This window comes from Trachemys scripta, chromosome 1 (genome assembly GCF_013100865.1).
Source record: "Trachemys scripta elegans isolate TJP31775 chromosome 1, CAS_Tse_1.0, whole genome shotgun sequence".
Taxonomy (NCBI): domain Eukaryota; kingdom Metazoa; phylum Chordata; order Testudines; family Emydidae; genus Trachemys; species Trachemys scripta.
Window position 1 is genome coordinate 337394054 of NC_048298.1, and position 26261 is coordinate 337420314.

Sequence of the window (26261 nt, forward strand, 5' to 3'; positions counted from 1 at the left end):
CTGGAAGTGGAAGCTAGACAAATTCAGACCGAAAATAAGGCGTGAATTTTTAACAGTAAAAGTAATTAACCATTGGAACAATTTACCCAGGGTCATGGTGGATTCTCCATCACTGACGATTTTTAAATCAATAGTGGTTGTTTTTCTAAAAGCTCTGCTCTAGGAATTATTGCGAGGCAGTTTTCTGGCCTGTGCTATCCAGGTGGCAGGCAAGGTGATCACACTGATCCTATCTGGTCTTGGAATCTGAGATAAACCCGGATACTGAATGTGAGGGATGTACCCCAGCAGCCAAACCCATCCTCTTCATGCTCTCCGGAGAGGCCTGTTGGATCTAAGCAAGGAGTTCATTTGCTGCAGGGAAAGGATTAGGGTGTGAAAAGGGGAGAGAGAGAGAGAGACTGACAGACAGAGGAAAGAAAAACAACCAGAGAAAAACACCTGTAGTTTCCCCGCAGCAGCGTGGGAGGGCGGTTGCTGAGTTGCTGATGTCCTCGTTAATTTCGCCCTCTGTGTGCCTGGAGCGGCCCTGCTCTCTGGGGAAGGGGCAGGTGGGTCCTGCTGCTCTTATCTGGTCATACCCATGCCAGGGACAAACAAGACTTCATCTTGTCCTGGAACGGGTGAACGGGGGGAGGAAATAAGACGCCAGCTGCTGCCCAGGTGGAGGGAGAAGGGCTGGAATTGGAGCTGCCGTGGCACAGTTTGGGACTTCATCTTGTGGATGTGAATGGCCTTGGGCAATGGCTCTGAGCCAAAGCTTCTCCCATGGGTGACCAGGGCCCTGAGCATTCTCCAGCCCTCTCTCCAGCTGGCTGCTTCTCGGCAAGGAGCGACCGGCACAGCGGAGTGATCTGCTGACCAGGGCTGGCCATGGAGAGCGTCATGGTGAGTAACAGAGTTCTCTTTGGAGTAACAGCCCTGCCATGGTGAGACCCGCCTTGCTTGCCCTGTACCAGCATTGGGCCCACACGGTGCCCCATGAGGTAATGCTCCGAGGAGGAGCAGGGAAAATTGGTAGGAAGGTTGAACAGCATGGTGCTGGCCACTTAAGACGGGCTGCTCCTCAGAGAGAGGGTCCTTGGCTCAGGTCTCACCCGGTCTATGGCATGTGGGTGGCACACGGAGATCATGCGCTAAGGGGCGTCTCAGCCACTGTGATCTTCAGAGCGCTTTGTGAGAGGCCCTCTCCTGGGTCCCTCTGCTTTCCCCACAACCCCACAGCTGGCTGTAGAGCTCCGTGAAGGGTTCCATGGAGCGGCCAGTGACCTATGAACCGGAGCAGGAGAACCCTGGGGCAAAGAGTTGGTAGAAGCTGATGGTCTGTTCAGAGCTGCGCAGGGAGGGCACGCAGGAGAGTTTGGGAAGCACAAAGCAATCTGTCAGACTGGGCATGAGGGGAATGCAGTTGGCTGGGCAGCCAGGATCACCTCTCCTCCCCATTATATCCTGGGTTCCCCTGCCCTGTTCTCCCACCTTCCCCGGGGGTTCATTTAAAGAAGCGCGCTTGGGCATTTAAAAGATGGAGTGGGGCAAGAGAGAGGCATGGATGATTCCGGGATGGGCGATGGTTTCTGCACCGAGTCTGAGACTGCACGGGACCAAGCCATCATTGGAGTTGCAGCAGGCGTGGTCTGGCCCCTCAAATCCCTGGCTTGAATCATATCACAGCTGGCTCAGCCCTTGAGGGGGGCCATTTAGGGATCTGGGGTGAAAATCTGTCTGGGGATTGGTCCTGCTTTGAGCAGGGGGTTGGACTAGATGACCTCCTGAGGTCCCTTCCAACTCTGATATTCTATGATTCATCCTTCCAAGGGGCTGCAGAGGTACTGACTTCCAGGCAGTGTGTGGCTGGTTCTGCCTGGGTTTTAAGGACCTAGGGGGAGGGAGGTACAGTCTGTTGATCTGGGAGCTAGGAACTCCTGCCTTCTAATCCCATCTCTGCTCTGAATCATTTGCCTCTCTTGCACCTCAATCTCCACATCTCTAAAATGGGGCCAAAGAACTAATGTCCAGGCCTGGGGTGAATTTTAAGGATTTGATATTGGTAATATGCTTTGAATTCATGCTTGTAAGTGGTGGGGCTTTGCTCAGGAACCCTTATCCAAAATATCCCCCACCTCCTAATGCACACAGTTGTACGGTGCTCTGCTCAGCTGCTTCCCTCCACCCCAGAGGTGGCTGCATTTTAGTGGTGCTGTATGTTACACATCGAGGTGCTTTGGAGTCCATCTGGACAGGAGCATCTAGAAATATAAAATGAATATGTTGTCCTGTGTATTTAGTTACTGTTAATAACCCAACCTCGGAGGTGAAAATATTAATCAGTCACACTCGAAAGAAGCGGAGGACACTGCAGAAGTTCTGGGGTTAACAGGAAAGCTACTTCTCTCTCTCTCTCTCTCTCTCTCTCTCTCTCTGTTTGTGCAACAGGTAATGATGCAACAGCTTAGCCATCTGAGCAGCTGCCCCCTTGAACATGGGACATTCTTTTTGCAATCCCAGACTGTACCGCTGTCCTTCCCCACAGACCTGCTTCTATGTCATTTGCAAGTGACTGAGATTAGGTATACTGAGGTTCTGGACGGTGAGAAGTCTATGGAGGGCTGGTCTGATGAGATGGCTCATGCCACTGTAGGCAATCTTGACAGGTTTCAGAGTAGCAGCCGTGTTAGTCTGTATCCGCAAAAAGAACAGGAGTACTTGTGACACCTTAGAGACTAACAAATTTATTGGAGCATAAGCTTTAGTGGACTACAGCCCACTTCTTCGGATGCATACAGAGTGGAATAAATATTGTAGGCAATCTGTGACTGCTAGTAGCAAATGTCCCCAGCGGTTGCTGATGGGATGCTATACGGGGAGGGCTCTGAGTTACTACAGAGAATTCTTTCCCTGGTGTCTGGCTGGTGAGTCTTGCCCATATGCTCAGGGTCTAACTGATCCCCCTATTTGGGGTCAGGAAGGAATTTCCCCCAGGTCAGATTGGCAGAGACCCTGGAGGGGTTTCACCTTCCTCTGCAGCGTGGGGCATGGGTCACTTGCTGGTTTGAATTAGTGTAAATGGTGGATTGTCTGTAACTTGAAGTCTTTAAACCATGATTTGAGAACGTCAGTAACTAAGCCAGAGGTTCGGGGTCTATTCCAGGAGTGGGTGGGTGAGGTTCTGTGGCCTGTGATGTGCAGGAGGTCAGACTAGATGATCATGCTGGTTCCTTCTGGCCTTAAAGGCTGCGTTAATTACAGTGATCTCCCCATGCCACATTTCTGTGTAGTGTTACTATAGCCCATTTAGATCTCTGACATTCTCTGAGTTTAATTCCCCCCTTTTTACAGATGGGAAAACTGAGGCACAGAGCAGGGACGTGACTTGCCCCACAACACCTAGTGAGTCAATTGCAGAGCCGGGAACTGAATCTAGCTCTCCTGACTTCTCCGATCTCTGAGATCACTTAGCCAATGTGACAGGCTGAATTATTCTCCAGCCAGAGCTCCTTTGCAACTAGTTCCTTGCAAATGGTCGAGTACCAAACTGAGTTAGTTGGTTCCAGTTGGGTGCTGAAGTCACATGGCATTGTTTCTCTTGCCTGATTGGATGAGCATCACTCTCACAATCAGGTGCCTGGTGCAGATAGTCCCGTGGAATTCACTCCTTCACCTCTTCTGTTCCTTGTACATATTTTTAGGATGTGAGCACGACAGGGATTTAGATATGAACCAAATGATACAGCCTGGTCCCATCCTCCCAGCAGGGTTTGAACCTCAGAATACCAGTGCCACAGCACATCACAGCCCCCCTACCACTTGAGCTAAAGGAGTGACTCCATTTGCTGGCAGTGGTGGTAGGTTGTTATCCTTCAGGTGAACCAGCCTCTAGAGGGGCTGTACCCAACTCTGCCACTGTGAATGCTCTCTGAACTGTTCTCCCCACCGCAGGCTGTTGCTGTATCTGGCAGGGCCCTTCTGAGCACCTGTTCCTGAGCCCGGCACCCAGCCCCCACCTTGTTTTTTGTTCTTTAAAGAGCATCACTGGCTGGTTTCCAGCCCCATTTGTCTCTAATGCAGTCGAGGTGCTGTGAAATATCCAAGCTGTGAATTCAATCAGGCATGCTTAATGAAGCCTGGGGAGCTAATTAGCCAGCAGGTAACTAGTCGGTGCCACCACGTTTCTCCCCGGGCAGCGTGTGTTATGTTAAGCAGGGAGCTGCAGTCTGAGCCTGGAAGGGGAGGATAAATGGAAAGAGGGGTTCCCAGCCAGCAGCAGGTCCCTCTCATCCCCCCTTCCAACATACTTCTGCTTCCCGCCACTGCTGCTGCTCGGCGGCTAGAGTGGCAGCGAGGAGCGAGGCTGGGTCTGAAAAGAGCTGCTGGATCCAAAATGAGAGAGCGCGGTGGGTGAGGAGGTGGCCTGGGATGGCCTGGCTAGCTGCGGGAATTTCAGTTCCCTGACTCGGGTTCTGATATCTTGTGTGCAAGGCCCTGGACAGGGGTTTGCCTCGGCTGCAGACTCCGGGGGCAAGACCTCGTGCACGTCCCTTAATCTCTCTCCCCATCTGTAAAGGGGAAGAATAAAACGTCAGCTTCCTCTCTCTGTCTTGTCCCTTTAAGCTGCAAACTCTTGGATGCAGGGACTGGCTGTGGGTATGTATAGCACCTGGGGGGGGGGGAATCTCACCGGGGGCCTCTTAGCACTGAGGTAAAAAACAACAACAATCCAATGGTGGCAAGGGCTGACGGTATGGGGGACAGAAGGGAAAGTTCAAGCCAGCCCAGTCTCCCCCCCGCCAGCAGCAGCCCGGCCCTCCTAAATGGGAAAGAACCAGTGGGTGCCAGAAGCTCCAGCTCGTATCCTTGAGCCGAATTCATGGTTGGGTCGCTCCAACCAAGTGACAGGGAGGGGCTGGGTTCTGCTCTCAGGTACGTCCCTGGAGTAATTCCACAGACCTCAGTGGAGCGACTTTGGCTTCGCTCCAGCATAACTGAGAGCCAGATACATCCAGGTTACCTCGGTTTGCGAGTTCTCCAGGCATAGCCGCCCTGCAGACCTCAGGATGCTACTAGCTACTCCTAGGAGGGACGAGATCTGATGGCTAAATCGGGACTGAGATTCAGGACGTCTGGGCTCCTCTCTGGGAGGAAAAGTGCTCTAGTGGCTAGAGCAGGAGGTGGAATTCAGAACGCCTGGGTGCAGCTGGCCACGCTCCAGGGATTTGGGTTCACCGGGGATTTGGGTTTTTGTTCCAATTTGGAATGAAAGCAAATTTCCTGACAAACTGGAGAGCCCTAAAAATGCCATTTCCAAACCCCCACACTACGGCGTTTGTGAAAGACTCATGTGAAATTGACTGTCTGTGACTGCTATTGCCTAACACGCGTGAAACTGGGGAGAGCATCAATTTTGCTCAGCAGAAAGGAGCCTGCCATTCTCAGGCAGCCCAATCCCCAGCTCTAGCCAGGGCTCCAGCAGCTTGTGGGCTCCTTTCCAAGGAGCTGGTGCTGTGAGCCTGCCAGCGGCAGAGCCCTGGCTCCAGGTGGGGGTTACATAGAGGCATGCCCACCACTGTGCCACTCTCTGCCCTTCGCAGCATCCCAGCTGGAGGGAGATAGTCAACAAGAAGCTGAAGTTCCCCAGCGAGCTCCTCGACGCCATCCAGGAGGGGGACCTGTTGCGGGTGCAGCAGCTGCTGCAGGGAAGCGACGGGATCCTGCAGCAGCAGGCCGACAGTGAGGACCGTGCGTGGCGGGAAGCCCTCAACCTGGCCATCCGCATGGGCGGTGGGGAGATCACTGGGACCCTGCTGCGCTACGTCAAGTTCGACTTCCGCCAGATCCACGAGGCCCTGCTGGTCGCCGTGGACACCAACCAGCCCCAGGTGGTGAAGCTGCTGCTGGACAGGCTGGACCAGGAAAAGAGCATCAAGATGGACATCAAGTCCTTCTCCTTGGCCTTCTTCGACCGCTCCATTGATAACGCCCGCTTCGCCCCCGGCGTGACGCCGCTCACCCTGGCCTGCGAGAAGGACCTCTACGAGATCGTAGACATGCTGGTGCAGAAAGGCCACGCCATCCCCCGGCCCCACAAGATCTCCTGCACCTGCCTGGAGTGCAGCAACGGCCGCAAGTACGACCTGCTCAAGTTTTCCCTCTTCCGCATCAACACCTACAAGGGCATCGCCAGCCGGGCCTACCTCTCCATCGCCAGTGAGGATGCCATGCTGACCGCCTTCAAGCTCAGCCGGGAGCTGCAGCGCCTCTCCTGCAAGGAGCCGGAGTTCAAGGTGAGGCTCTCTGCGGTCTCCATGCCGAGGCTGGGATCTCGGTTCCACTCTCCGTCCATCCTTGTTCTGTGGGTAGCCGTGGTTCTGTGCTCAGAATACAGGGTTCCATCTCCCCTGGGGTGATGGGTCTGCAGGACCCAGGGAGCGAAGAGAGGCAGGTGCAACATGCTAGATTTCAGTGGAGTTACACCAGCTCTGAATTTGGACCCTGGGGGTTTAACCCAGTCATCGTCCCTCCCCAGTGTGAGCCAGGGGGAGGGGAAGGGAGAGAACGAATTTTGCCTCCCCCGTAGGTGTGCAGGACTCCGCTGTGGCGCCTCCTGCTGGTCATCTTGGGAATTAGCTGTTCCAGCCTCTGGAGCGCCCTCTGCAGGCTGGTGTCCCGCTGCCGCTGGCCCCCGTGTCCCTCCCAGGACCCGGTGCCCCTTTACCCTGGGGCTGCCCTCTGGCAATACCCCCACCAGTTTTTATGGGTCTCCCCTCTCTGGGAAACCCCCAACCCTCTACCTTCACCTTGCCTTAGTCTGGGCTACTGCCAGTCATCACCAAGCCCCTGGTCCCTGGGGCAGACTACAGTGTAAAAGCCACTCATCATAGGCAAGGGGGTTCGGACCTGCTGCCTTCCTCTGCCTCCCAGTGTCTCTATGGGGCCTTGGACCAGGCCCTGCAGCCTGGGGAGTTGCCAACCTGGAGCTCCCCTGTTCCTCTGGCTCTCCCCAGCCCTGCCTCACTCCCAGTCCCCTTTCTGCAGGCAGCCAGGCCCTGCTCTCTCCCTGCCTGGAGAGAGACTCCTCTTGGGCCTCCGGCTCACGGCCTTTTTATACAGGCCAGCTGGGCCTGATCGGGGTGTGGCCCAGCTGCGGCTGCTTCCCCAATCAGCCCAGCTTTTCCCCTGCCACAGCCCTCTCCCAGGGCTGTTTTAAGCCTTTCAGGGCAGGAGCGGGGTAACCACCCCGCTACACCCCTGATTCCACTCCAGGGAGATGTTCAAACATGTGCATCCTGGAACCCAAGGGAGCCGAATCCTCTATTGAACCTGGCTGAGATATTTGCCGCTCTCCCACCCTGCAGCAGGGAGTTCCATGGGTTAATTGTACAGATGTAAATTTGCAGCCCTCTCATTCTGAGCACCCCTTGTTGCCCTGTTATGAGAGGGGCCCCACAGAAATGGCCCCTCTTGACTACGGTCATACAGTCATAGAAATGTAGGCCTGGAAGGGAGCTTGAGAGGTCAGCAAGTCCAGCCCCCTGCGCAAATAAAGGAGGCAAAGCCGTGACCGACCAGAGACCAAGAGCACAAGGAAAACCCTTGCAGCAGTAGAAGGTGATGGGGCCTGTGCTCAGGTACTGTCCCCTTGCCCTACCCGCCTGTCCCCCTCCTGCAGCCAGAGTACCTTAGTCTGGAGCTCCTGAGTCAGGAGTTTGCCTTTGAGCTGCTGGGGATGTGCCGTAACCAGAGCGAGGTGACAGCCGTGCTGAATGACCTGGGGGACAGCGAGGAGGAGGAGGAGGAGCTGGATAGCCAGGCCTTCGAGGAGGGCATCCCCAACCTCGCCCGGCTCCGGCTGGCCGTCAACTACAACCAGAAGAAGGTGAGTCCAGGGAGGAGACTGGGAGGCTTTAGCGTCCCTAGGCGGCACTCAGCACTGAGCCAATACCTCAGCATAAGACTAGGGGGCGCCGCAGGCACAGTCTTTCAGATGAGATGTCACTAACGATCCCTGGGAGTCAGGGTGTGCACCCCGGAGTCCTGGTTCCAGGGTGCACCATTCCTCTCTAAATTCCCCCTCGGATATCACTTGGATGTGGGATCATTCTTCACCCCATGCCCATAGCCCTTGTGCAGTGCAGCTATGCAGCGGCTAAACCATGTGCCACCCAAGAGGTGGCTGCATGTCACTGGTAGGTCAGGGCTCCTTAGAAACAGAGTGCCTGCGTACGGCTTTGGGACCTTTTGGGCTGAAAGAGCTGGGGCAACAGAAAGCTACCGGTGGCTATAAATATTTTTGTTCCGAACCACCTGACCTCCTCCCCTCTTGTCCTTCTGGATCAGTTTGTTGCCCATCCCATCTGCCAACAAGTGCTCTCGTCCATCTGGTGCGGGAACCTGTCGGGCTGGCGCGGGAGCAACACGCTCTGGAAGTTCTTTGTCTCCTGTTCCATCTTCCTGACCATGCCCCTCCTGTGCCTGGTGTACTGGATTGCCCCGAAGTCACGGGTGAGCAGCCTGCCAGGCCACGATGGGACCCAACAAGGGGGCAGATTCTCCCACATCTGCTACTGCAGGGTTCTTGCACCTCCTTCTGGTGCAGCCGGTGCTGGGCCCTCAGAGACCGGAGACTAGCTAGAGAGACTTCGGGTCTCATCCGAGCTGGCAATCCCTACGTGCCCATGGAAACTTGATTGCAATTCGGCTGATTTCTCTCCCTAGAACTGAGCCAACAGTGTGGGGGTGGGAATTATCCACCCATATCCCATGAATTTGAACTCCACCGTATCTTTGCCCCTTCTGAGTTCATTCTCCATTGTTCCAGCACTTCAGATTTGCTGCTGCAAATGCTCACGTAGGGGGAGTTTTATGCTTAAATATCCCCCCTTGCTCAACTGTATGTTGCATATTGGGCCCCAATCTGCTCGGGGAGATCCTTGCACAACACACTGGCTAAGAGTGTGTCATGGCCTCCACTAGCGTCTGCTTCACTGTAGGGTAACAGCCTACTATTGCTGTCTGCTAATAGAGTCCCTCTGCTAGCTCTACGTGGTGGTGCTGATGACCCAAGGAGAGGGGGTCACTGCGTCTGTGCAGCCCCCCTCAGTGAGTTCAATGGGTCCCTGTGCAGGCCAGGATGAGCGTGGGGCTGTGGGTCTCTGCCCTCCGGAGGGGGAATTGGCAGCTGTGGGACTCTTTGCAGCCCTAAGGCGTGCTGCTGCCTGTGCATAGAATATCAGGGTTGGAAGGGACCTCAGGAGGTCATCTAGTCCAACCTCCTGCTCAAAGCAGGACCAATCCTCAACTATTTTTTTGCCCCAGATCCCTAAATGGCCCCCTCAAGGATTGAATTCAGAACCCTGGGTTTAGCAGGCCAATGCTCAAACCACTGAGCTATCCCTCCCCCCATCCATCCCTGGGCAGGTTGGCAAAATGCTGAAGATCCCAGTGATCAAGTTTCTCCTCCATTCAGCCTCGTATTTCTGGTTTCTGATCTTTCTGCTGGTGGAGTCCTTGTTCCTGGAGCACAAGAATCACATCTTCTTGGGACGCAATCAGACCGTGTGGGAGAACTCCCTGCACATGGTCTGGGTGGCCGGTAGGTCGCGGGAAGAGCTGCCAGCCAGAGTCCAGCCATCCCTGTCGCCTGACTGCATAAGCACAGGATTCAAGGAGAAGCAGGTGGCTGCTGCTGTCTCAAGTAGGATGCCTAGGCCCTGTGTCAACTGTCTGCACCCCAGGGAATCCCACCCTCTGGGCACAGTCCCCCCTGCCCCGCAATCCCTCTGGGCACAGTCCCCCCTGCCTCCCCAAATCCCTCTGGGCACAGTCCCCCCTACCCCCCATCCCTCTGGGCACAGCCCCGCTGCCTCTCCTGATCCCTCTGGGCACAGTCCCCCCTGCCCCCGATCCCTCTGGGCACAGCCCCCCTGCCTCCCCGAATCCCTCTGGGCACAGCCCCCTGCCTCTGAATCCCTCTGGGAACAGTCCCCCCCATCCCTCTGGGCGCAGCCCCCCGCCTCTGAATCCCTCTGGGTGCCACCCCCTACCCCCCAATCCCTCTGGGCGCAGCAGCCCCCCTGACCTCCGAATCCCTCTGGGAACAGCCCCCCCATCTCTCTGGGCGCAGCCCCCCTTCCTTCCTAAATCCCTCTGGGCGCAGCCCCTCCACCTCTGAATCCCCTCTGGGCACAGTCTCCCCCCCCCCAATCCCAATGCGTAGCAGCGGGGGCCGGGTCAAGAGGCGTGAAGGGGGGGGTTCCCTCTCCAGGGCTGATTGAATTCTTGCCGCCTCTGCTGATACGGCCAGCACGGGGCCTGGTGGCGGTTCCTAGAGGGGCACGTGCCCGTCTGGAGCTGGACCGAGACTTCACTGCCTGCGCTGAAGCCAGCACAGAGGCAGCAGCTGTTAATAATCTGCAGTCCCAAATCCAGTCCCCGGAAGGGCTTTGTGTCCCTAAGTCTTCCCAGCTCCAGACAGACGTGGGGAGAGAAATTAGCCTCCAGCAGGCAACACTGTCTGACCATGCCGGGCTCTGCAGGAGTGAGTTGGGTGATGGTTTTCCTGGCTCTGGTACGATGCGATAATCAATTAGCTCCGAGGGGAGCCGCACTCTCCCATTGGAATCAGCTGAGCTGAGCCCCTAGGGTTGGACTCCTCCCGTGAGCACCAGCAGCGATCGCCTGCCGCAGGCTCCGTGCTCCTGGGGTTGTTTCTGTTTAAGCCCGGTGCCCAAGGGGCTGCTGGATGCAGGCGGTGGAAGGGGATCCCGAGAAGATCAGCGATGGGGATGAAAGGGCTGGAGGCCCCGATCCGTGGGGAAGGGGTAAGAGAACTAAGGGCCGGATGTTGCATCAGTTGCAGTCAATGGTGAAACCCATCCCATGGGGGCAAGGCTGGGCGTTGGGTCAGTCTAGGGCCTGCAGATCTCTCCAGGGTGCGAATCCCCAGGGGCGGGGAGAGAATTTAGGGGGGCATATGAGGGTATCGCTAGGAGTCGTTGTGACTTTTTTGGCAGGAGGCCCCAGCTGCGATCAGGACCCCGCTGTGCCGGGTGCTGTACGAACACCCTGCCCGGGGGAGCTGATGGGGCAGAGAGGCAAGGCCGACAAGAGGGGGAAGAAGGACGGATGAAGGTATCTAAAAGGGTGTCATAAGGAGGAGGGAGAAAACTTGTTCACCTTAGCCTCTAAGGTTAGAACAAGAAGCAATGGGCTTAAACTGCAGCAAGGGAGGTTTAAGTTGGACATTAGGAAAAAGTTCCTAACTGTCAGGGTGGTTAAACACTGGAATAAATTGCCTAGGGAGGTTGTGGAATCTCCATCTCTGGAGATATTTAAGAGTAGGTTAGATAAAGGTCTATCAGGGATGGTCTAGACAGTATTTGGTCCTGCCATGCGGGCAGGGGACTGGACTCGATGACCTCTCGAGGTCCCTTCCAGTCCTAGAATCTATGAATCTATGATTCCCCCCGCCCCCCGATTTGCAGAGCGGGAAGCTCTGCCCAGAGGCTGAATCCAACCCGCCCCCTGGGGAGGTGTCAGCCCGAGGGGGCTTGGTGCTCATGCTTCGCCCCGCCCCGGCAGGCTTCTTCTGGTACGAGTGCAAGGAGGTGTGGATCGAGGGGCTGCATAGCTACCTCCTGGATTTGTGGAACTGCCTGGACATCGTCATCCTCAGCCTGTACCTGGCCTCGTTCACACTGCGGGTACTGGTCGCCGGGAGGGGCCACCTGCACTGCCTGGACGCCCCTTCCTCGCCGGAGTGCTACTACTTCACCAGAGCCGGTGAGCAGCCGTGGTTGGGACGCCCCGGTTTTGATCTCGGCCTCCTTCCGCCCCCTCCAGCCGCTGGCCTGGCCCCGCTCCTTCTGCTCGGCGTGTCTAGTGCTACACGTTCATCCCCAGAATGGGTACTGCATGGCCCCACCCTGCCCCACTGATGGGCCTCGGCCTTGCCCTGCAGAGACACCTCTCTCCGGGGCAGAGGAGCGCTCTCTGGCCTATTTGCTCCTTGGCCTCTTACTAACAAGGAGGCCTGTCAGTGCTGGCAGGGACAGTGGCTTTGTGACCGCCTTTGGATCATTTCCCCAGCCCCCCTGAGCCATCCCATCCCCTCTGTGCAACCTTTGCACACCCTGCTTTGAAAGATTTCCCTTTCCAGCTCACGGATGGACCTTTTCCTCCCTCCGGAACCTTCCATGGAGCACGTTCAGCCACAAGTCACTGGCTGGATGTGAAGGGATCAGTAGGTGAGAGTCTCTGGCCTGTGGTAGCTGGGTGATCAGACTCGGATCTCTCTGGCCTCACAAGCTGGGAATCCGTCAATTCCCTGCCCAAGCGGAGCTCTGAGAACACATCACCTCCCCATATTTTCTGACGTTAGCAGAGAAGCAACATTAATGAAAGAAAACATGATTGTTATAATACAGGAAATTAAAATACCGGCCGCTCAAATGAACCAGGAAATTCTCCCCTGCCACCATCAGGGGTCAGCGTCAGGCTGTTCTGCAGGGAGTGAATTTGCTCTGGTTGTGGGAATCCGGCATAAAGTGGTAAGAGCTGGGCCTTGCTAGTTGTGATTGTTTCTTGTTGGCGAAGCACTGATGGAGGAGGGGGGTTGAGGAGCCTGCCCTGGGGGCAGCGTTTGCTTTTTGGGAGCTAACTGGAGCATGGCTGTGACTCTGGAATGACAATTATAGGCACTTTTATATGGCAAGTCTGTGTCATTATCCTCATTTTACCGATGGGGAAACTGAGGCGCAGGACAGGGACTCACTCAGCAGGCCAGTGACGGAGCCAGGAATAGCCCTCAGTCCCAGCGCCCTATCCAGTAGGCCACACGACGAAGGCCTCCCCGCCCCCGCTTTCCGGCCCTGTGTCTCTGAGGTTCCTCTCCCCGTGTGCAGGACGGCACGAGTGGCAGCCCGAAGACCCCCAGTTCGTCGCTGAGGTGCTGTTTGCGGTGACCAGCATGCTGAGCTTCACCCGCCTGGCCTACATCCTCCCCGCCCATGAGTCCCTGGGCACCCTGCAGATCTCCATCGGGAAGATGATCGACGACATGATCCGGTAGGGGCTGAATCCCTTCTACCCTCCCCCCCACCTTGGGGAATGAGCTGCTGGGCGGCCTGGGGGGCTGGCACCCCGTATTATCCACTGGCAGCTACCTTGCATGTTGCCCCATGTTGCCCTGGCAGGATGCCTTAGCCCCATCCTTGTGGATCCACATCCATGGCTTGGTCTAGACTTAGGTTGCTGTAGCTACATCAGAGCCAGGGTGTGAAAAAACTACCCCCCTGACCGAGACCCCTGTGCCAGCCTACCCCCAGGCACAAGTCCTGCTAGGTCCAGGGAAGAACGCTCGGGGCAGCAGTGTTCCTACGGCGAGGGAAAACCCCTTCCGTGGCTGACAGCCTCATCTCACGATGGGGTTATGCGGGCAGAGCCGCGGTGGCGTAGGGGTCTAACTTACCTGTTCCCACTCAAGAGAGAGATCTTGGAGTCATTGTGAACAGTTCTCTGAAAACAACCGCTCAGTGTGCGGCGGCAGTCAAAAATGCAAACAGAATGTTGGGAATCGTTAAGAAAGGGATAGATAATAGGACAGAAAATATCATAGTATCGCTATATAAATTAGGGCTGTCAATCAATCGCAGTTAAATCACGCGATTAACTCAAAAAACTTAATCGCGATTAATCGCACCGTTAAACAATAGAATACCGATTGAAATTTATTAGGTTTCAGAGTAGCCGTGTTAGTCTGTATCCGCAAAAAGAACAGGAGTACTTGTGGCACCTTAGAGACTAACACATTTATTTGAGCATAAGCTTTCATGGGCTACAGCCCACTTCATCAGATGCATAGACTGGAACATACAGTAAGATATATATATATACATACAGAGAACATGAAAAGGTGGAAGTACGCATACCAACTGTAAGAGGCCAATCAATTGAGATGAGCTACTATCAGCAGGAGGGAAAACAAACAAACAAACAAACAAAACCACCTTTGAAGTGATAATTGAGATGACCCATAGAAGATGTGAGGATACTTAACATGGGAAATAGATTCAATTAGTGTAATGACCCAACTATTCCCAGTCTCTGTTCAAACCTAAGTTAATTGTATCTAATTTACATATTAATTCAAGTTCAGCAGTCTCTCTTTGGAGTCTGTTTTTGAAGTTTTTTTGTTGCAAAATTGCCACCATCAAGTCTGTCACTGAGTGGTTAGAGAGGTTGAAGTGTTCTCCCACTGGTTATTGAATGTTATGATTCCTGATGTCAGATTTGTGTCCATTTATTCTTTTGCGCAGAGACTGTCCGATTTGGCCAATGTACATGGCAGAGGGGCATTGCTGGCACATGATGGCATATATCACATTGGTAGATGTGCAGGTGAACGAGCCCCTGATGGTATGGCTGATGTGATTAGGTCCTATGATGATGTCACTTGAATAGATATGTGGACAGAGTTGGCATTGGGCTTTGTTGCAAGGATAGGTTCCTGAGTTAGTGTTTATGTTGTATGGTGTGCGGTTGCTGGTGAGTATTTGCTTCAGGTTGAGGGGTTGTCTGTAAGCAAGGACTCGTCTGTCTCCCAAGATCTGTGAGAGTGAGGGATCATCTTTCAGGATAGGTTGTAGATCTTTGATGATGCGCTGGAATGGTTTTAGTTGGGGGCTGAAGGTGACGGCTAGTGGCGTTCTGTTATTTTCTTTATTGGGCCTGTCTTGTAGTAGGTGACTTCTGGGTACTCTTCTGGCTTGACAGATTGACAGAGCCAGTATCCTCACACCTTCTATGGGTCATCTCGATTATCACTTCAAAGGTTTTGTTTTTTTTTTTCTCCTGCTGATGATAGCTCATCTCAATTGATTGGCCTCTTAGAGTTGGTAGGGCTACTCCCACCTTTTCATGTTCTCTGTATGTATAAATATCTTCTGTCTGTGTGTTCCATTCTATGCATCCGAAGAAGTGGGCTGTAGCCCACAAAAGCTTATGCTCAAATAAATTTGTTAGCCTCTAAGGTGCCACAAGTACTCCTGTTCTTTTTGAAATTTATTAAATATTTGTGAATGTTTTTCTACATTTGCAAATATATCGATTTCAATTACAACACAGAATACAAAATGTACACTGCTCACTTTATATTATTTTTATTACAAATATTTGCACTATAAAAAACAAAAGAAATAGTATTTTTCAATTCACCTCATACGAGTACTGTCATGCAATCTCTTTATCGTGAAAGTGCAAGTTACAAATGTAGGGTTTTTTGTTAAATAACTGCACTCAAAAACAAACCAAGGTAAAACTTAAGAGCCTACAAGTCCACTCAGTCCTACTTCTTGTTCAGTCAATCGCTCAGATAAACAAGTTTGTTTACATTTGCAGAAGATAATGCTGCCTGCTTCTTTTACATTGTTTTATTTTTGAATGCAGGTTTTTTTTGTACATAATTCTACATTTGTAAGTTCAACTGTTCTGATAAAGAGATTGCACTACAGTACTTGTATTAGGTGAATTGAAAAATACTATTTCTTTTGTTTATTACAGTGCAAATATTTGCAATAAAAATAAATATAAAGTGAACACTGTACACTTTGTATTCTGTGTTATAATTGAAATCAGTATATTTGAAAATGTAGAAAACATCCAAAATATTTAAATAAATGGTATTCTATTATTGTTTAACTGCGCAATTAATAGTATGATTAATTGCGATTTATTTTTTTAATCGCTTGACAGCCCTAATATAAATCCATGGTACACCCACATCTTGAATACTGCGTGCAGATGTGGTCACCCCATCTTAAAAAAGCAATATTGGAATTGGAAATGGTTCAGAAAGGGGCAACAAAAATGATTAGGGGTATGGAACAGCTGCCGTATGAGGAGAGATTAATAAGACTGGGACTTTTCGGCTTGGAAAAAGAGGACTAGAGGGTGGGATATGATAGCGGTCTATAAAATTATGACTGGTGTGGATCAAGTAAATAAGGAAGTGTTATTTACTCCTTCTTATAACACAAATACTAGGGGTCACCACATGAAATTAATAGGCAGCACGTTTAAAACAAATAGAAGGAAGTATTTCTTCACACAACGCAGTCAACCTTTGGAACTCCTTGCCAGAGGATGTTGTTGTTAGTATATAGGTCGGTTTGTTAGCCGGGGATAGAATTTTGGGTTTGACTTTTTGATACTCTTAAACTAAAATGTGTAAACAAGGGACAAAGACACTCTGGTGTTACTTCTGCCTAGTCAGCTGGATTTGTTAGTACAACGGGAACAGATACGAGCAGTTAAAGTGTTACTTGAGAGCACACTTTAAGATTGCCTCAACCCCTATCTCAAGACAAAGTCAAGCAACCAGTCGGGAGGGGCAAAGGGGTTTTGGGGCGGGGAGGTATAAAACACTAGAAGACCAAAGAAATGCCCACCCCTGACCACAGCACAACCTCACTCCTTACCCGTCCCATGGGATACAAAAGGGGTGGGACAAAGACCCCAGACCCAAAATGGAACATGACCCTGAGTTGTAAGGGGTGGGACTGTGGGTGTGCATTGCAGGTATAGTTGGGCCTGCTAAGAAGGAGGAGGTGGGAACAGGGGAATGGGGAACAGGAAATGAGAATGGGAATGGGGCAAATGGGAACCGGGGACACAGACAAGGTTCTCTGGCATCAGAGCTTGGAAGGAGGACACTGGGTAAATGCTCTGCAGTATCAGAGCTGGGAAGGAGGACACTGGGTAAATGCTCTGCGGTGTCAGAGCTGGGAAGCGGGATATTGGGAAAACGCTCTGCGGGGTCGGAACTGGGAACGGAACACTGGGGAACAGACTCTGCCGGTGTGTAGAGCTGTGGACATGTTTGCTTGGAACTAACCCCAATAAACATCACATTGCCTGCACTTCGGACTTCTGGTCTTCTGCTTTCTGTCTGCGTGACAAGAACCAGGGGAGGGGGTGAAGGGAAAGCCCTCTAACAATTGTGAAGGCCCAGACTATAACAGGGTTCAAAAAAGAACTAGATAAATTTACGGAGGATAGGTCCATCAATGTCTATTAGCCAGGATGGGCAGGGATGGTGTCCCTAGCCTCTGTTTGCTAGAAGCTGGGAATGGGCGGCAGGGGATGATCACTTGATGATGACCTGTTCTGTTCATTCCCTCTGGGGCACCTGGCATTGGCCACTGTCAGAAGACAGGATACTGGGCTAGAATAGGGCCGTTCTTATATATGCTAGCACAGTCTCTATATAGTGTCAACGTACCAAAGGAGGAGAGGGGTAATTGGCTGGCTGAGACTGTGCCAGTGCTGGGAGGAGGCAGTGGTGGGTTTGTGCGCTGGGCACATCTCCACTTTGAACAGGGCTTATCAGACTAGGGTCCTCCAGGTCAGGCCCCGCGACTCCCTGCCTCTGTGATCTCCTCTCTGCGCTTCCCCCCCCCACAGGTTCATGTTCATCCTCATGATCATTCTCACCGCGTTCCTGTGCGGACTCAACAACACCTACGTTTACTACCAGGAGTCCCAGCGACTGGGGAAGTACGTCCTTGCGCCAACCAGGGCTCTCCCAGGGCCTCCCGGCTCAGGGCAGGGCTGAGCTGGGCCCGATGCTTTGCGTAGCGATGCCTGAGGCTGAGAGAAAGGGTCAAAGGCCCCTGCCTGATCCAGGCGATCCCTGGCCTCTGGGCACGTGCCAGCGTGAGCGGGGAGCCAAGGGGCAGCACTTTGGGGTGCTCTGCGGATGGAGCCTGTGGTGGAATTGGGAGGCCTGTGGGGAGAATGAAAGGAGTTGAAGACAGCGATGAGGACTCCGAGGGGATGTGATCAAGTGTTTGGGATGTCCGGGCACTTCAGGAGGGAGCGGCATTGCGTGGGGTGCTGGTGGGGATTTAATGAGGAATAATGGGGTGAAAATATAGGTTGCATCTCAAGCAAACCTTGCTAGGGGCCCAGGTGGGTGCTGGCAGGTGCCTCCGAAGGGTCCTGTAGGAGTCAGGACTCGCCCAGGAAGATCTAGTGGACCCACAGGCCAATCCTGCCTCACCTGGGGAGCGGCTGCTGCTGTCAGTGGGGTCAGGATCGGGGCTGTCTCGCACACTTGCACACTCGCACCCGGCTTGTAACCAGGCCCCGCTCTTTGCCGCCCCCTCTGTGTCAGCTTCAACGAGACATTCCAGTTCCTGTTCTGGACCATGTTCGGGATGGAGGAGTACAGTGTGGTGGACATGCCCCAGTACGGCCTGGCGGAGTTCGTGGGGCGGGCGCTCTACGGGATCTTCACCATCGTTATGGTCATCGTCCTTCTCAACATGCTCATCGCCATGATCACCAACTCCTTCCAGAAAATTGAGGTGAGGGCCGCTGGGAGCCCCGCTGGAGTGCCGCTGGGCCCCAGGCCCTGCCCTGGAGCAGAGTGACCCCGTGGTGAATGGGCCTTCTCTTCCACAGCTTCTCTTCTCACTGGCACTCCCCGCCCTGTTAAAATAGCCAGCAATTCCACTCTGCTTCCCCTAAATCTCCCTCCTTCGTCCTCTCCCAAGCCCCCATCAAAATACAATCCCTGTTGTTTGTCGTATTGCTGTGCGCTGTCGAGAGGGCTGTGGTGCCCCACCCCAGAAGTGGCTGCATTTAATCCTGTTGTGTATAGTATTGCTGTGCCCTGTCTGGTACCCCACCCCAGAAGTGGCTGCATATCTCCCTCACACATGCACTGGGGACCCTTCGTGTACAAGGGTGAAATTCACCTCTGTGCAGCAGGTCAGTACGAGTCCCTCTGCTGACGACCCTGCACTGGGCACAGCTCTTGCAGGAGAGCCAGTTTCCCCTCTGGGCCTAGCATGTGTCCTTTGGCTTGAGAGTACTTTCCTGTCACCGTCACCGAGTAAGCCCACTGCTGCCCAGCCCGGTTGCAGAACAATGGCTGGCGCATGCTGGGGAAGGGTCCCTGGGTGCATCCTTAAGCGGATCAGGCCCCACCCACCAGCTGGGGGTGCCCAGGCGTTGCACCAGCTAGTGCCATACCTATGATCTCGATGAGTTTCGCAGCCAGTGCCCAGGAACCGAGCCGGCTCCATCCCAGAGCCTCAGCCCCACAGCTCTCCCCGGTGATAGAATTGTCCCTCTCCCCTGCATGTGCCGATGCCCTTCAAAACCATTTCACCCATTATATGGCACCAAAGTGCGGGGGGAGGGGGCAGGTCGTGAGACCAGCTGACCATGCTCTGAGGGAATGGGGGCGACCGTGGGGTTTCTAGAGGGCGGGTGGGACGATCACAAATGGCCTCAAAGGTCTCTGATGGCCGCCCAACGCAGGAGGCGGGATTGGTCCCAGCGTAGATCACAACCTGCTTCCCCTCCCTTTGCTTTGCAGGACGATGCGGACGTGGAGTGGAAGTTCGCCCGCTCCAAACTCTACCTGTCCTACTTCAGGGAGGGCCTGACGCTGCCTGTGCCGTTTAACGTCATTCCCACACCGAAGTCCCTCTTCTACTCAGTCAGGTGATGTCCGCTCCACAGCCCGCGCCATGCGCATTGGCAACGAGTCACCCTAGTACATGAGCACGTCAGAGATGTTAGTCAGCTCAGCCTCACAAGCCAGGATAACCCCATTGTACGGGTGGGAAACTGAGGCACAAAGTAACTTGACCAAGGTCACACAGGGAGTCTATGTCGGAGTAGGGAATTGACTCCACATCTTTTGAGTCCTCATCCAGGGCCTTAGCCACCAGGCCATCCAGCCACTGGCCTTTCCCAGCCTGGGGATCAGCTACTTTGCAAAGCAAATCACCGGGAGGGAGGGATAGCTCAGTGGTTTGAGCATTGGCTTCCTAAACCCAGGGTTGTGAGTTCAATCCTTGAGGGGGGCCTTTTAAGGAATGGGGGTAAAAATCTCTGGGGATTGGTCCTGCTTTGAGCAGGGGGTGGGACTAGATGATCTCCTGAGGTCCCTTCAAACCCTGATATTCTATGACTTCTGAGCCAAGCTGGCTGAACTGGTTTTGTTCAAATCTATTTTCAACCCAAAATACCCTTTTTTCAACTATGAAAAGTTGTGAGGAAAATATTACGGTGGGTTATTTTTTTTAGAAGTTTTTCAGATTTTTTTTTTTTGACCAAAAAAACTCTGAAAACCAGAAAACTGAAAATGTTTTTTGTTTTTTTTTTTTGTTTTTGTTTTTTTGTTTTGTTTTTTTGCTGACTGGCTTTTCCCTGTTTCTCTCCCTTTCCCCTCATTTCAATGGCAAAAAGGTGGGGGAAAAGAGTGAAAAAAGTTAAAAAAATTGGAACATTTGGGAAGTTTTCATGAACCATTTCAAGTAAATAATTGTTTTTCTTCGGAAATGTTTCTCCAAAAGTACCTAGTCGTTTGTCGACCAGTTCTCCTGAGGAGACCGAGACAGGTTTGGAGAAGGGAACTAATGCAGGGAATGCTGGAGTGTTCCACAAAGGAAAAGTTGCTCCCTTGGTGCAGCAGGTTAAGGAAGATGATTAATGTATTACTAGATTTGAAGGCCAGAAGGGATCATTAGATCATCTAGTCTGACTCCAGTGGGGCAGTTTCTCTTGACCTTTTTGATACCCGGGACCGGCTTGCTGCTGTGTGTCAGGGAAATCTCAGGGACTGGAGCCTGGGCACGGACCGGTCGTTGACACTGCTGTATGGCATAGGGCAGAGGCTTTAGAATCATAGAAGATTAGGGTTGGAAGAGACCTTAGGAGGTCATTTAGTCCAACCCCCTGCTCAAAGCAGGACCAACCCCAACTAAATCATCACAGCCAGGGCTTTGTCAAGCTGGGCCTTAAAAACCTCTAAGGAAGGAGATTCCACCACCTCCCTAGGTAACCCATTCCAGTGCTTCACCACCCTCCTAGTGAAATAGTGTTTCCTAATATCCAACCTACACCTCCCCCACTGCAACTTGAGACCATTGCACTGTTAAACATTTGGGCCTTATTGCTACTTTGATTTGACCCTGTCTGTCTGTGCTCTAGAGAGTGTGCCGGTTCTGTCCCCACGCAGCCAGAGGGGAAAGCGTTGGCTGCATCGATAACGGAAAACACTGCTGCCACCCACTGACTCTTGCCTACGTTAGAGACACAGAGTAGGGCTGCCACCTGTCCGAGTTTTACCTGGCCAATCCAGTTTTGGGCTTCTGGGTCCGGGTGCCGTTTAGGGTTGCTAGGTGCTCGGTGGAAAGTCCGCTCCAAAAGGGGACCTGGCAACCCTAAATGGCACCGAACCAAAAGTCCGGTTACCGCAGGGTGGGGGGAGGCACCAGATTGTTAACCCGTGCCAACCCTTGCTCAGCTGGGGCTGTCTCCTACCTGCAGGCAGCTCCTTGAGATGATCCAGTGATTGCCTCGGATGTGGGGGGGTGGGAGAGGAGTGAGCGATGGGGCGGGGCCTTGGGGGAAGAGGCGGGACTGGGGTGGGACCTTGGGGGAAGAGGTGGAGAAGGGGTGGGGCATCAAGGGATGAGGTGGGCAGGGCCTTGGGGGGAAGAGGCGGGGCAGGGCCTCGGGGGGCTGGTTACCAGCAATTAGAAAGGTGACAACCCTAATACAGAGGCAGTGGCTAAAAGGCTCCTATTTGCAGCCCAGCGCCCAGCACTCTCGCTGAGAAGATCCCTGTGGAGTGCAGCGTGTCCCCCTGGGCTCTGGCTCTCAGAGCGTGTTGGCTGCAGGGCAGCCGGGGCTAGCAGACCGTCTCAGATCTGCGGCTTGGGAGCTGTCAAGGTTAAAACTTAGGGGATAAAATCTCTTCTGAAGGGTGTCAAGTATCAGAGGGGTAGCCGTGTTAGTCTGAATCTGTAAAAAGCAACAGAGGGTCCTGTGGCACCTTTAAGACTAACAGAAGTATTGGGAGCATAAGCTTTCGTGGGTAAGAACCTCACTTCTTCAGATGCAACCTTCTTGCATCTGAAGAAGTGAGGTTCTTACCCACGAAAGCTTATGCTCCCAGTACCTCTGTTAGTCTCAAAGGTGCCACAGGACCCTCTGTTGCTTTCTGAAGGGTGATGGGCCTGAACTTGAATCCCGGAACGGTTCGGATCTGAACATGGTGCCTGGGGCTCATCTCTCCATTGGGCCAGAACCAGAAACCGGCTCCAGACTCCCCCCGATTTTGGATCCCTTTGGATCTGGATTCAGATTTGAACGTAGCGTCCCCAGGGCTGGCTGTACTTGAGTGACACCCCTCTCCCCCAATAACACATGTCCTTCTGCATTCCCCAGGGGCATCGTCAGGTTCGTTTGCTGCTCCAAACCCAAGAGGCAACAGGATTACCCCCCAATTCCAACCATCGTAAGTTCCCTGTCTGTCTGTCTGTCTGTCTGCAGACCGAGCCCTGGGGAAAGCTACCTTGGCAGTGAGACTGCTTTATCCTCAGGCTTATGCTCCCCTGGAGTCCGTTGCAAACAACTTCTTTTCCAGTCGTGTCCTGGGATATCTAGGGGACAGGGGCTTCCCAGAATTCCATCTGCCTGACTAGATCCTGTCTGGGTGAATTTCACCCACACGGACTGTAAAATGGCTTCATGAAGAGGGTGAGCGAGCCCCCTGGCGCCAGGTAAATGCTAAGCCGTGCTGGTACCTGGCGCCCGCATAACCCTGTTTCCCACCCTCTTCAGGCTAACGCCATCCTGGAGGACGTTGGCCTGGGCGGGGAGAGCTGCCGTTCCTATCGGCTGCAGGTCGTCAAGGCTCTGGTGCAGCGCTACATCGACACGGCCAGGCGGGAGTTTGAGGAGAGCAGGAGGAAAGGTAACCCTGGCACTGCGCAGGGTCTTGGGCACTGGTGAACCTCAGGGCCTCCTGTTCGCTGCCTGTGGCACGTCTAGCCAAGTTTGCTGTGGGCTGGGATACTCCGGTCTCATTCGGTTGCCGGGCTTAACGTCTGGCTGGTGGCCTGTGATCCATGGCAGCTCACACTGGATGCTCTAGGGTCCTTTCCGGCCTTAAATTCTGTGACTCTAACTGGCAGCTCTGGAAAGCCCCCTCCACCCTAGCAAACAAGGAGGGCCTGACTGGGACTCCATAATACAGTGGGGAGGAGAGGGGAGGGAAGGAGAAATAGAGGGAAGAAGGGGGCAGGATGAGGGTCAGGAAGAAGCAGGTGTCACACCCCGGCAAAGTGTGGGCCACATCCCCGTCTAGTGGCCATTTCCCAGAAGGATAACTGCCTACTACTGCTGCCATTCAGTGGAGTTACTCCTTTAGCTCAGGCAGTAATGGTCTGTGCTACGCTGCAGAAGGTCCATGCGGACGCCCCATGTGGTAGAAGGACAGTGGCACCTGGAAGTTGCAGCCCAATGTGCCCACGCTGCTCGCCCACCCCAAGAACCGGCTCCACATGTGGGTGTGTCTAAGGGCAGAGATGGGGATCCTCGAATCTCATGAATGCTCTTGAGCCCTAAGAGAGGTGATGGTTACCAGTGGGCTGCTGTGGGCGCAAGGTGGGCTGGCTCTCCCCATAGCCCTGCCCTCACCTGGCCGTGCCTGCGCTTTGTTTGCAGACCTGGGGAACCGTATCACCGAGCTGAACAAGTCAGTGTCGCGCCTGCACACGGAGGTGAAGCATCTGCATCACAGCCTGCCCGCCCACCCTGCTCCCGCCAGCCCTCTGGATGGGGCCAGTGTGCTGCACAGATACATCCTGCGGGTCCAGGACAACTTCCAGAACTTCAGCCAGGCCGCGGGCAGCTCCGGGCCGGGCTCCCCTGCCCAGGTGATGGTGCATCAGGATGGGGCTGCCGGGAACGACCCCCAGCCCTACCCCAAGGCGCTCTCCCTTGGCCCCCAGCACGCGATGTCTCCTGGGGACGGCGCCGGGGAAGGAGACCAAGCAGTAGAGCCGAGTTCCCATCCAGCAGAGGAAGCCAACTCCGGCCCCAGCCTCTAGTGGCTCAGGGCAGCGTTTCCACGGCGATGCAGAGCCAAGCAATAATAGCAACGCTCATCACGTCTAGGGCAGCCGAAGGATCTCAAAGCATGTCGTATGCTGCTCCTGCTGGCTTGTGCCCCACCCCAAGCAAGTAGGGAGCTCGCTGCCTCTCCCACACGGGGTCGGGCGCTGACGGCCCAGTCAGGCTCTCTGTCCAGGGGCAGCTGCTTTGATAGAGAGCAGTCTGAGTAGCGGAGCTCCCCGTCCAGTCATTAGGCAGATGGGCTGTAGCACCAGCTGAGTTTCTTTTGCTTTGATTCAATGTTTATGTCAAGTCCTTGGGTGTTACCGACTGGGCCCCTGCAATTTAAATATAAAACCCCGGAGAAAATACGTCCAACCACTGTGCCCACCACTGACATGCTTCCCCCTCTGGGGCGCCACGAGGCAGCTGATTGACAGCGATTGTTTGATCTGAGAGCTGCCTGGGTCACGGTGGAAAGAGAGGGAGAGCAGGGGCCAGGAGATCTATTTGAAGTGTGTCTGAGCAAGGGGCTGGCCCAGTGGCACAGGACTAGCACAAGGCACTGTCATGCTGGGGATCCTGCCTCAGGGCCAGGCTGGGAGTGCTGCAGGGTGCTCGGAGCCGGGGGTTGACTCGTCCTCTAGGGCCCAGCTCCATGTGATGCTGGAGTGGGACAGACAAGCTGCGCAGTGAGCTGTGTGCAGCCATTGTATAGACTGTCCCATGTATCCATCTGGGAGGGAAATCAAGGGGACTCCTAGAGACAGTGAAGCCAGTCTCTGCCTTCCTGGCCTGCCAGCTGAGGTCTTGCTCATAGTCTGTTGTAGGTGCAATTCTGCGATCAGGAGGTAGCCAGTTAATGAACCCAGACAGCTGCTTCCCTGAAGTGTGGTTCTGCTCTGATACGTGACTGGCCGTGTGTGTTGGGGGGCGGGGGGATCTGTGCTTGTTGTGGCTCAATGACTCCTGCTCAAACCGTTCCATTTGCGATAAGAAGAATATTTTGCTTTGGGTTTTTTTCCCCCCTCTCCTCTAATCACCAGCTCCACAAATTCCCACTGCGATCTGAGTGTCAAGCTGGGTTCTCTTCTGCTCCCGGGAACATTTCCATGGAGGTCAGTGGGCGTAGGATCAAAGCCTTCAGCACATTTCTCATGCCAGTTTAGTTAGTGCCCAGCTGTGTCTGCTATAGAAGATTGACTAGCTAGATTCCTGAAGCCTGGGAGCTGTCGGGAAGTTTCAAAGATGTAATATTCAGACAGGCTCTGTCCTGGCTTCCGATCTGTATCTTAGTATTTGCAGCCCAGAAAGTGTAGTAGATTCTGCCTGGGTCTTTAAAACAATGCACAATGGAAAAGGGTCTAATAAATATCCTATCTCACGGTGGAAATAGGAGTGAATCAAGCCCAGCTTTGTATCTTTAACGCCTTGTATTCACATTGTAGAATAAACGATTATTTCGTCCCAATAAATACAGCAACCCTGTCTTCCGCTGCTGTGTCATTCATCGCTGGGGAAGATTCTAACATTGCAGAAGTGGATTCTGCAGTCCTAAAGTGAGATCTCCACTGGGCGTGGAGGCTGGGGCGTAAGGCGGGGGCTTGGTTTGGAACACCATCTCCCAACCCTTCGAGCTCAGCTAGGACCCACTGTGAGCAGATTGATGCAGGATCAGTGAGAGTGACAAGTTAGGCCCAGTGGTGAGGGTCCTGGGCTGGGAATCAGGAGACCTGTGTGATTTTCTCGGCTCTTCCATTCGCCTGCTGGGTGACTGGGGCAAGTCCCATCAGTTCTGTGGCTATTCCCTCATTACTACTTGCCTTCCTCTGTAAAGAGCTTTAAGAGCCGCAAAGAACATTGTATGTAAGCACTAGGGCTGTCAAACGATTTAAAAAAATAATCACAGTTAATTGTGAGATTAAAAACATATAGTTGCGATTAATCACAGCTTTAATTGCACTGTTAAACGAGAATAGAATACCAATTTACAATTATTATAAATATTTTTGGATTTTTTTTTACATTTTCAAATACATTGATTTAATTACAACACAGAATATAAAGTGTACACTGCTCACTTTATATTATTTTTTATTACAAATATTTGCACTGTAAAAAAAAAAAAAAGAAATAGTAGGAGGGGAATTGAAAAATACAAGTACTGTTGTGCAATCTCTTTATCGTGAAAGTGCGACTTACAAATGTAGATTTTTTTTTTTTTACATAACTGCACTCAAAACCAAAGCAATGTAAAACTTTAGAGCCTACAAGTCGAAGCATGAAAGGGGATATGAATGTTTAGCATCCCTGGCACATAAATACCTTGCAACACCAGCTACAACAAT

The 26261-nt window shown here is 53.2% G+C and overlaps 1 protein-coding gene across 1 annotated transcript; it reads left to right on the forward strand.

Moving 5' to 3' along the window:
• The first annotated feature begins 873 nt into the window (after positions 1-873).
• Positions 874-24766, forward strand: LOC117882445 (short transient receptor potential channel 2-like). Its single transcript, XM_034780710.1, has 13 exons — positions 874-888; positions 5586-6278; positions 7664-7870; positions 8332-8496; positions 9412-9586; positions 11575-11775; positions 12897-13059; positions 17455-17547; positions 18167-18359; positions 19379-19506; positions 22243-22312; positions 22639-22771; positions 23524-24766. Exons 1-13 carry the CDS (start codon positions 874-876, stop codon positions 23907-23909), a joined length of 2622 nt encoding a protein of 873 aa, XP_034636601.1. The 3' UTR covers positions 23910-24766.
• The last annotated feature ends 1495 nt before the right edge of the window (positions 24767-26261 follow it).

Coding starts and splice junctions, on each gene's coding strand:
- LOC117882445 (XM_034780710.1), top strand. Junction 6,279..7,663: donor GCAAGGAGCCGGAGTTCAAG/GTGAGGCTCTCT, acceptor CCCCTCCTGCAG/CCAGAGTACCTTAGTCTGGA. Junction 11,776..12,896: donor CTACTACTTCACCAGAGCCG/GTGAGCAGCCGT, acceptor CCCCGTGTGCAG/GACGGCACGAGTGGCAGCCC.